Below are 12,038 nucleotides of genomic sequence, written 5' to 3'. Positions count from 1 at the left end.
ATTCCATGTATATGAAATGTCCCGAATAGGCAAATCCATAGAGACAAAAAGTAGATTGGTGATTGCCTGGGGCTGCAGAAAGGGGAGAATAGGAAAGGACAGCCAATGGATACAGGGTTTCTTTTTGAGGCAATGAAAACGTTTTAGAATAAAAGATAGTGATAATAGTCACGCAACCTCATGAATATATTAAAAACCACAGAATTACATAATTTGAAGGGTGAATTTTATGGTATGTGAATTATATTTCAATTAGGAAAAAACTAGAAACTTGAATTTGAAAAATACTTTGGAAATTTGTTAAATTTCTTGATTTTGATAATTGAACTGTGGTTATGTAAGATAATTATCTTTGTTCTTAGGGAATGCACACTGGAGTATTTAGGAATAAAGAAGCATGACGTCTGCAACCTATTTTCAAATGGTTCAGAAAATAAATTATTTGTATGTGTGTGCCTGTGTACATACACACTTTATGTATGTGTGTATTTATGGAGAGAGAAAGAAAATGGGAAAAAATGAAGACAACTGGTGAATCTGGATAAAGGATATATGGGAGTTCCTTGTACAATTCTCGCAACTTTCCAGTAAGTTTGAAATTATATCAAAATATAATAAAAATAAAAAACGACAAAAAGAATGCATCCAATATAATTTGGACTATTGCCGTTTTTGGGATCTGCTCTTTGATAAGAATGGCTGTTTTCACAGGTTACTGAATTTAGCAATTCCGTAATCTAAAAAAGGCAGTAATAAAGATGTAGATATTTAGCAGGAGAATAACAAAATATTTAGAAGAAAATACAGCAATTAGAAGCTGGTAAGAGCTTAAATTCTTTTCACAGTATACCATTGTTTACCTTCTGACTCAGATTCCATAAAATGCTGATGTGAAAACTTTCTCAATTCTGCATCATTAAAGAAAATACTATAAGTTCATTTATCTAGGATTAATACCTTATCAAAATAACTTTTCCAAAAAAAAGAACTCATCTCTAATTACATAAATGATAAACAGTATTCTTAGCATTTAATCAATATATGAAGCATTCTAATCAACCACAAACTAGTCAACATGAGGACAAGTATACAGATTATATTCCAGAAACATCTACTCAACAGCATTTCACATAAACTGGGTTCAACGGCTTCAGGAGAGTTATCAGTGAGCACTCAGGCAGTATCCCTGTTACAAATGCTTTTTAATATTTTGTCAAGCTCAAGTCCTTTGATTTGCTAATAACCATAAGATTTGCACTAAAACTTGTTCTGAACCTAACTGTCCTCATTACGAATTGTTAAACACATCAAATTTACCTTGGCAAATCAATAACCTGTTCGTTCTCCTGTTTAATTCTGATTCTGAGCGTGTACTTGTCTTTCTCTTTTTAAGACTGCAAAGTAATGCAGATGAATCAAATCACTAGGATGTAGAGGGATATCTACTTTTTTCAAAACACCCTTTCTACTACTGAAAATAGTATCCATTCAGTAAGAGAAAAACTTTGTGAACAGAAGTATGTGTAGTGGGGAGGGTGGGGAGGACCAAGCAAAACGTGCTTTTGACAAACAGTTGCTACATTTCATTCTAGCAAATAAGGAAGAGTCCTATATGCAACTTTACTTTCTTCCTGGTTTTGGTAAGTTTAGCCTAGAATAAAGGTAAACCAATCAATCATCCTAAGGCAACTGTTCTCCATTCATAGGAACCAGGCACTGTCAGTAACTACCAATAGAATAACACACAGATACTAATTTTTACAAAATAATTAGAATGTAACAATATTACAAAACTAATGTTTCCTATATTGGCAAAGGAAGTGAAATTATTTTTTAACTCTTTTAAAATGAATAAGGACAAGGACTGAATTTTTCAAATAAACTCAATTATAAAATTCCCTATGGATTAGTACTCCTGCCATAGTCAATGGTACACCCTTGACTGCCTTCTTAATATGCTGATCTACATGGCTGTCACCAATTTTATTAAATAGTACAAAACTTTTCCAACAAAATAGGTATTTCTTAAGCAGCTAATTAAATTCATTGGTATAACCCATCAGAAGAGAGATAGTCAACAAGGACAATCTGGTATGTACAATAACTAGAATGGGAGTCAGATGACCGATTTTCTAGTCCTAACTGCTACAAATTAGTTGTGTGATCCTGGGAAACGCACTTAGCTCATTGATTTTCAGACTTTTTAGGCTTCATCAACACGGTCCTGCCGTGAAGTTTCCAATCTGATATTTTGTCAAATATGAATATTTTTTAAAATTCATTTTGTAAAAGACATGACACTATATCAAAAATACAAAAAGTAAAGAAAATAGCTTTATGAAAAATTCATTATATTGTCCTTACTTTTCTCATTTCACTTTGATTTATGAAGATTTCAATAGGGACTAAGTAAGCATTTATTAGAAAAACTGCATCTGGTAACCAAAAACTTTGCCTGTTTCTTAATATGAAGAAGCAAAATAGCAGCATGGGCTCTGGATTCAGTACTGGATTCAAATTCTAGCTTTACCACTTACCAGCTGTGTTGTCTCCTTGGACTCATTACTTCATTTCTCTGAGCCTACATTTATTCATCTATAAAAATGTAGATAATACCTACCTCAAAGGGATGTTGAAACGATTAAATAAAATAACGAAAGTATCTAGTACGGTACTGGCATATAATAAGCATTCAATAAATGGTAGCAGTTACCTAAAAATGAGATGAGATACAATTATCACCAAGATTCTATGACTCTACAGGCAAGTAACAGAAGGGGAAAATGTGATCAATAAAGTCCAAAAAGAGATATATTGAAATAGTTCACTCATTGTAGGTAATATATATATATATATGATTTTATTTCTTACCATTTGGTTTTTAAAAATTTGGTTTTAAAGGAAGGTAAATTTGGCAAAAAAAAAAAATATTGGTATACTCATCGTTTCTTTTTTACTTATCAATGCAAGACTAATACTTTTTTTAAAACTGCTTTTCTTTTCTTTAAACCAATACATGTATTTTTTTTTTATCATGGAATCAGAACGACAGAATTGATTTTCAAAGGTTATCTAGTCCATCATCACCCTACTACCAGATAAGCTCAGACAGAAATGTGCTGAAGCTCATCTCTTTGCTTCATTCTAAAATATTTTACTCTTGATTAAAAAAAAAAAAAAGAGCCTAAATCTCTCTCAAAATTACCACTTTTAGAAACATGTGAGTAGTATGTTACCTTTTGTGTAAGAATGGGAAAAATATACATATATTTGTAATTTCATTAAAATTTTTTGAAAGGATATATAAGACATTAAAAGCATGGAGGACAGGATAGATGGGAGCAAAGGTGGGATCAAAGTATCTCTTTTTTTCAAAGTATGTCTTTGTATCACTTTGACTTTTCAAAGTATTACTTTGACTTATGAATTATATGAATATTATCACCTATTGAACATATACTAAATAATAACCAAAAAAACTCTCACACTTCCAGTTTCACAGTAAGGTTTTCTTCCACCCATACCTAATCAACTCTGCATCGACCCACCATGCATATAGTCATGCTCATCACAACATCATTTTATATGTTCACTTGGTATGTAACAAATTGTTACAGTAACAACATGTAGCCTTTTTTCTTCAAAAAACATTTCCAATGTTGCTAAAATTTGCCCACTAGAATACAAAGCCATACTTTCTTTTTTATCCCTACTGGTGATAAAGCCCTTCTACCTTGAACAAATTGAAAATCCCCACAGAAGTTTTTTAAAAATTCATTTTCATGGACAATAATGGAACTTTTCAAATGTAATAAAATATTTTAAGTGAAAGCTCCAAAAAATGATGAATTTACCAGAGAAAATGTATAGAAGTACAAGTTAGCTGTACATTAAACTTTCAGCACCCTCTATTTCTCCCTGGTTCAGGTTGAGTGTAAGCCCTGAAATGCTATTAAAAGCAATGACTCACCTTGTTTACCTGAAGTTTGAATACAGGGTATTCATGACAAAATTGCCATCCCTGATGACAAGAGTGGCTTCTAGACCACTGGTTCTCAACCAAGGGTGATACTGCCCCCAGAGGAGATTTGGCAATGCCTGGAGACGTTTTTGCTTGTCACAACTGAGTGGGTGCTACTGGCATCTAGTGGGTAGAGGTCAGGGATACTGCTAATGCACAGAAGAGCTCCTTACAACAAAAAATTATCTGGCCCAAAATGTCAATAGTGTTGCTGTTGAGAAACCCTGTTCTAGATTATAGATCATAAGGAACCCTAAAGGAAAGGGCCCATCTCCTCTCCTGGTGGAGAAAATCAGAATGGGATTTTTGTATGGCATGTGCTTTTAAACTATAAAAGTAATTTTCATTAAAAAAAAAAAAAAAACTATGTTTTGCTCATTTCAGAGCTGCATACAATTTCTGTGTTCTTTTACGTAATGGTAAAATACAGCACCTGCCTCAACATAAGAACAAAAAAACCTCAGTAGGATATAAAACTCTGCTTCCTAATTTGGTGTCTTTAAAGTGTGTGTGTGTGTGTACATATATAAAGATACAAAAATTTTAATAGTGGCTACTGCTGAATAATAAGATTTGAAAGATCAGCAGATGGTGGGAAAGATAACTTTTACTTTTCCCCTTATAGCTACTATCTATATTATCAAATTTTTTCCATGAGATTATGTTATTTTTACAATAATTTTAAAAATAGGAAAACGTCACACATACATATAGTATGAGTACATTCTTATGATAGAAAAATGAAAAATCATAAACCTCAGCAAACTACATTCTTTTGGAGTTCTATGACTCTTTTGACTTGCTTTAAAAAAAAAACTACAATTCTAAAAATTAACTTTTAAAAATTGGTTTTCATAGAATTTTCAACCTGACCTCTCTTCTGAACAATGGGTACATTTCAACAGTATCCAATGCAAATTCTGACTCTTCTATTCAAAGTCTTAGAGCGCTAAGAAACTTGCCTAGTGTGTCTGAAGAAACACAAAACAGATATTTATCCCAAGTTTCTCTAAGGTGGCACAAGTCTAATATAAAAATATTTTAAAAAAAGATCCAAGTCCCATCCTCAAATTAAAAGGTCTTTTGACTTGGCCAGCAGGGGAAAGCAGCTTATTTTTTCTCAGCTCTGATAATGAACAGAAACGAGGTCCTTAGAGAATCTATGTCTCTGTGCACAAAAAGTATAAAACTTTAATTCTACAGCAAAATATTCTAGGCCTCCACATTTCTTACTCACTTCTCACCTAGTCCTGCCCCATTTGGGGAACAAAATAAACTTCACACTAACTTCCCAAACTGCACACCCACTCATTATCTCTCTAATGTCTAGGGGCTTGGCTCAAAAATATATGTATTTGTTTTAAAAAATGAAAGTGAATATTTTAGTATTATGCATTAAATGCCAGTTGGGTTTTTTTTTTTTAGGAATAGCTCTCTTCACACTGGAACTTCAAAGGCAATGATATGGGTGAAGACAGCTCATTTTGTCAGAAAAAAAACAGAAAGCGCAAGGAATTTGCTTGAGCAAAACAGGGTATTTCACTCACAAAGGCCTAAACCATACCTTAACACACATACTATACAGCAGAGACTAGATACCCTGAAAGTTTCTTCTCTATGTGATATGGGAGAAAAAGAACACAAAAACAAAATTTCCTTTTCCACAGGTCAAGAAAGAATCTGTATATACACTGAGCATCAGTTTAGGCCAGACTACAGTCTGTGGGCATCCTAGAAACCTCTAATCCAAAAATAAAGCCTATATATACTTAACACTTAAATCCTTTTTAGGCACAGGAAACATATAACAAGAGAATAAGGGATTCGTCTACCATCAACTACTACCAAATGGGTATAAACCAAAAAAACCAAACCCAAACCCGCTGCCGTCAGGTCAATTCCGACTTATAGCGACCCTACTGAAACCCACTACCATCAAATCAATTCCGACTCATAGGGACCATACACAACAGAGTTGAACTGCCCCACAGAGTTTCCAAGGCTATAAATCTTCACAGAAGCAGACTGCCATATCTTTCTCCGGAGGAGAGGCTCATGGGTTCACACCACCCACCTTCTGATTAGCAGCTGAGTGCTTTAACCACTGTGTCACCAGGGCCCTTTCCAAATGGGTATCCCATTCCCATTGCCTTCCAGTGGATTCCATCTCAGAGCGACCCTGTAGGACAGAGTAGAACTGCCCTATAGGATTTCCAAGGCTGTAAATCTTTACAGAAGCAGACTGTCACATCTTTCCCCTATGGAGTAGCTGATGGCAAACCTTTTGGGTTTCAACCATCAACCTTTCGGTTAGCAGCTGAGCACTTTAACCACTGCTCCACCAGGGCTTCTTCCAAATGGGTATAAACCAAAAACTCGTTGCCATCAAGTCAATTCTGACTCACAGCAACCCTACAGAACAGAGTAGAGCTGCCCTCATAGGGTTTCCGAGGAGTGGCTGCTGGATTCATACTGCCAACATTTTGGTTAGCAGCTGAGCAGTTAACCGCTCTGCCACCAGGGCTCCAAATGAGTATAAAAAACCACAAATATATAACTTCTACAATAAACTTCAAAACACATACACAAGGTGTGGATTCTGCCCATAGCTTTAACCACATGGTATGGAAGCCTGAAATGAAATAGTTTTAAGATATAGATATATAGATATCACGACATACAGACACACATATATAACACATATATGTGTGTATATGTGTGTATTGCTATGAATAAGCCCCAAAGAAATGATTAGTTCAAAAGCTCAATTCCCAGACATAACACAAGTCCAAAGAGCTAGAGATTTATGGCTCTGGAGGCTCACTAGCACTCTACCTCTGTAGAAATTTAAGAATACTACTTATGTAAGCAAGTAAGTATGTAAATGCATGATCTTTCATCTTACCCATGACAATTATGTAAAAATGGTCCAGCATATCAAGGACACTCTATCATGTTTAGAACAAAGCAAGTCTTTTCAGATTCTCCTTTACAAGTTTCAAAGAAAAAGACTGTAGTCTTTAGAGTCTAAAGATATCCTCCCACTTCTCCACATTTCCTAGCAAAAAAAGTACATGTGTTCTGCGTTCACTGTTCATCAATTTTCACTGTAAGGATAAAAGAAGTTTTCCACAAGTTCGAGTGTGGGTGCTCCAGAGACTCTCCCTATAACTCCCTATTCAAATAAAATCCTTGGCCCAACTTGGCTTAGAAGTTATTTCCCTTATAATGAAATTCAAAGACAGAGACTTTAAAGGGACTATAACTCACACCTGTTTCTCCGAAGCTAAATGTTGGGGTCAGAATGGGTACAGGTGTTATATCTAAAAGAACCCCTGTTCAGACCTAGAATGATAAGACAGTGCACTAACTGTGTTCTGCAACCTACATATAGAAATTCTCCTTATTCCTCTCAAATACAAGAGCCAGGATAAAAGAGTACACAAACAGAATTTCCTGTACTTTAACACCAAGACCAGAGGTTGAAATAATTGGTCACTACGGATGAACCAGGCACCTCAGAACCAAAACAGGACAAACACTCTCAACACTTAGAACAATAGCCATCACAGGACAGTACAGCCAAGAGGAAAAAAAAAAAAAGTACATATATAAACTATCTCCTTTTTCCCTAGCGCCCAAAAGATGATGCCTACCGTCACGGATTGTTCAGACCTAAAAAGGCCCAGTGTACACTTAAGAGTGAAAAGAAATAAAGGACCTTATAACTAATTTCCCACACTGCACAAGAAAAGGTGCCCAAAGGGTCCTCACCTTCTCCAAGCCTAAAAAACCTCAAGAGTCTGAGCTTCCGAATAGTATCCGACTATTTGGAAGCTCAGAGATGCACTGGAACTTTCTTTTCCTGTCTAACTTCACAAAAGGTCCCGGGAGCAAGAGTCACGTGATTTTCCAGGGTAAGTGCTACCTTAATACTCACCTGTCTCAAACTAAGAATCCTCCTTAAATAAACAGGAAAGACATGTGAAGAACATATAAGGAATAAGGCAAATAAATGTTCAACCCCTCAACTTTGGGGAGGGGCGCGTAGTGGAAACGCTCTTTGAGCTAGCTCGCTCCCTCTCTCGCGGTCTCGCGCGCGCGCGCTCTCTCGCTTCTCTCACTCTCTCCCTCTCTCAGTACCAAGGGCAGGGACACTGGCAAGACCCCGCCCCCCCATCTCCCAAGCGGGGTGGGCGGGAGGTAGCCAGAGGAGTCCTTGTTCCCGCGCGAAGCTCAGAGATCAAGGGGCTCTCTATTGTGGGTCTACGGATCGTGACGGGAACCCGTCCTGCTCGAGCCCCGGGATGCAGACTGAGAGGAAGGTGCACTAGGCCCGCACCGCTGCCACCACCGCCACGGAGCCGCCCGCTGTCAAGGAACGACTCCACCCGGGAAGCGGGAGGGTGGCCCGGGCCAGGTGCCGGCCCAAAGAGAATTTCTGCCTCATGCTGTGTGGGAGACAGGGGTCCAAGAGCCGTACCTCGGACACCTCGTCCTCGTCGCTGCCAGAGGCACCACCTCCACCCCCGGCCCTCAGTACTGCAGCCGCCAACTTGAAATCCAGCGCCGCGTCCCCTCCGCCCGCACCGCTGCTGCCGCCACCGACGCCCGGTGCGGGTCCGGCCTCCCCAAAGAGTCTCACGGTGCGGAGCCCCAGCCCGACCCCTCCCGGCGGAGGCGGCTCCGAGGCCCCGGCTGGGGCGGATCGCGAAGTCACCGAGTCCAGGTCCTCCTCAAAGGAGGCGCCGCCGCCTCCGCCGTCGGTCAGCATGGTTCGCACGCGGAGCTGGAGACGCCGCCAAGTCACTTGCGGCCACTGCTGCCGCTGATCCCGGGAACGAGAGGAGCAGCAGAAGGAAGAAGCTTCTCCTTCCCCCCCCCCCGTCCCAGCAGCGCCACTAACTTCTCACTGCCTAACCTGCTGCCTCCCGCCCTCCCACTCGCCACTGGCTGCAGCTCCTCGGCGGCTGCAGATCATTGGTCAAGGTGACCCGTCGCTCAGACTCTTCGTCACGCGCCGCTCGCTGGCTCACAGCCCCCAAGCTGAGTTGACCCGTGCAGGCCAAGGCGGTTGCGAACACCCGCCTTCTACTCCCCACGAGCCGACTTCCGGTCTTTTTCTCTGTCTATTGGTCAACCTCTGTGACTATCGCGTCACGACCTTAAAGTGGATTAGTTGGCCTTGTGGTCAGTCATAGTGACCCCTAACAATGGAAGACTTCATTGGCGCCATAAAGTGTCGGTCACTTTGTCATAGGACGTCGCGTGGTACAATTGGCCAGTAAGGGCACTATTCGTCCTGCCCACATCTGAGGTGACGGGAAAGGGTTGGGGAATTTCCACTTCTGATTTAAATGACGGCTGAAGTGACGACGCGCAAGAAATGGTAAAAATTGGAGTGGAATTCACCCTACGCTTGGTGAAGCTTATACGTCAAGGATGTAAGTGGCGCCGAGCTACTGCAGCTCCCACCTGTCGCTCTCCGCCAGGCGCGGAGACTATGGCCGGAGAGTTACTGCACGCGGATTGGAGGAGAAAAGCAATCAGTCTCAGCTAGGCTCCACCTTCCTGCCATCCCCTGATTGGAGGAGCCTAACGTCAGTCACTAGGAGCAGTCATCACCTCTGGGGCAGGTGAGGCGGCGTAACCTCTGCCTCAGGCTACTTGGGCGGGAGTAGGGAGCGGGTAGCAGCGAGGGGACGAGATTGAACAGGCGAAGGGCTGTTCCTGCTTGGCGCCTCCTGCCTTTCCGAGTTGAGCCGAGCGCGCGAGCTCAGGGGGCGCGGGGAGCTGCTGGGGACGGCAGCCCTGAGGCGACTGGGCCCGCCCGCGCGCAGGGACGTGGCTGGGCGCGGCAGTTCCACAACCTCCCGGCGCGATCGCCCCGCGGGGCCACGTTCACCCGCGTGTGGAAGGCGGCGGGCATGAGGGCTGGACAGCGCCGTCTCTCAGTACCGGGAACTGTCCCACCAAGGAAAGCTGGAAGGCGGCAAACGGCGCTCAGAATCAGACCACCGGCCTGAGCGCCGTGTTTAAGACTGCGTGCTCCGGAGCAATTTGGAGTTCTGGTCCCGCCACGTATTCGCTTTGTGATCTCGGGGCGTTTGGTTAATCTCTGTGAACTTCAGTTCCTACATCTGTAAAATGAGGGTAATATTAGTACCTTCCTCACTGAGTTGTTATGAATAATTAGATGGTGATATATGGTACTTAAGCAGGAAAGGCCCAGACTTACAGTAGACTCGTTTTTGTTAGTTACTGCCTTCTCTTCTTTCAAGAGTTCTTTCTCGTGCGCCCTCTCTCTCCGCTCTCTCTCCTCCCCACTTCGTACTACCAGCCAAACTTTAATTCTTGTCTGATCTCAAGGCTAGCTAAGGGGTCTTCCCTCCTCTAAGGATGTCTTTATATATATCTCCTTTGTCAATAAAGAGGGGGGTTTTAAAATGTCCATACTCCGACTAATCCTATGACCAAAGAGAACAGAAGTAGTTTGGTCAAGTTTGTACGGCAAATGTCTTTTGACCCAGAGATTGTCCATATAAAAAAAGAAAAGATTTGGCATCTCTCTTGCAACTTTAACAAAGGGCTTTGTATGTTTGAATTGTGCAATGCTTAGTATTTCGCCTCTCTTGAACTGGTGAAAATTATATAAAGGATATAAGTATTTTTAGCATGACTTTAAAAACTGATTCTGCTATCACATTAATTTAAAGAACATTTTTAGAATTATGAACATTTCTTTGGGTTGGTATTTGCTCATTTTGGCACTTCATGTGCAAAGAAGGATGGTGTTTTCTATAAGCCCAGAACATATTAGGTAAATGTTCTTTCTAGATAATAAATGAGTTGTATAAAATGGAAACCAACAACAAAAAAAAGCCTTGTACCTGATGTAGGAAACTATTTAGATTTAAATGCCATATACCTTGACTTTAGTTTGAATCTGTGGAACTTAATTAGCTCATACTTTCGGTGTTGTTTAAGTTTTCAAGGCATGTGTGACTAGGTCACAACCCAAACTAATAGCACCAACACTGCCCAACCCACTTCAAAGCTGGATTATCCAGAATTGGTATGGATACATCCTTAGGCAAAAACAGGTATTGACTGGTGCAGCATTGCAAAGGAACTACTTGTCATTCCTACCACTAATACCAAAATAATTTCTGATGCAATTTCCTGAACAAACTCATTAAATTCTTTAAACAAATGTAGTGCATCTCAAGAACAGAGGAAAAGGAAATCTGGGTATATACATTTTTTCCAGCATATTTGAGAAGGAAAAATACATATCTACTCAGTGCCTCACGACCAACCCTGAATATAGCCAGGGAAAGATAATTGAGCAATAATCCTCATTTTACCTTGACCTTTACCTGAGACGCTTGTTGTCAGTAGTTTGACAGTCAGTATGAAAGTTTAGGAACTCTAAATCTCCGACATTTTGCTGACTGTTATGTAGAGTCTGCATTAAATATTAAATAATATTTCCATATATACCAAATACGAATGTTGTGTTACAAATGTGAAAACCGACTGAGAAATGACTACCACATGAAGTGGATTTGGTGAACATTGAAATCACACTCAATATACTCAATATAAAATATCAGTAACTGTTAATGTGCTTTAGTGGGTGACCTTTTATTATAAAACCAATATACAAATAATATATTGTATCTTAAGGTGATATTTACTACTAAAAGAAAAGTAATATGCTGATTTTCAAGTGCTGCGTAAGTAGTGGAGAGCAAAATCCCCTTTAAAAATATATTTGCTAAAAATAAGCATTAGAAGAAAATGTACCTTGGCACAGAAAACCAGTGAGGATATTATTAGAGTATATTTGTAATGTGTTTTAAAGCAGTCTCCTTCTGACCATCTTTTAGACAGGAGAGGAAAAAGGCAGAAAAAAAAAGAGAGAGACAAAAAGTGTATTAGCCCAAGGATTTTTAAAACTCCTGTGGTAATAAGAGGCTTTATCCCTCATTAGAAATATGAGATTGACAGACTA

At 40.0% G+C, this 12,038-nt stretch overlaps 1 protein-coding gene across 5 annotated transcripts in view; it reads right to left on the bottom strand.

Moving 5' to 3' along the window:
- ANKHD1 (ankyrin repeat and KH domain containing 1) overlaps positions 1-8,937 on the bottom strand; it is a 155,568-nt gene extending 146,631 nt beyond the window's left edge. For all 5 annotated transcript variants that reach the window (XM_049873810.1, XM_049873813.1, XM_049873811.1 and 2 more), the window contains exon 1: positions 8,505-8,937. In XM_049873810.1, coding sequence (XP_049729767.1) covers positions 8,505-8,795 — 291 coding nt within the window. In that variant the 5' untranslated portion in view covers positions 8,796-8,937. The remainder of the gene's footprint in view (positions 1-8,504) is intronic.
- Positions 8,938-12,038: the final 3,101 nt, after the last annotated feature.

The sequence above is a fragment of the Elephas maximus genome, chromosome 2 (assembly GCF_024166365.1).
Source record: "Elephas maximus indicus isolate mEleMax1 chromosome 2, mEleMax1 primary haplotype, whole genome shotgun sequence".
NCBI classification, from domain to species: Eukaryota; Metazoa; Chordata; class Mammalia; order Proboscidea; family Elephantidae; genus Elephas; species Elephas maximus.
Note: the sequence above shows the minus strand (reverse complement) of the source record. Positions and strands in the feature narration are given on the sequence as shown.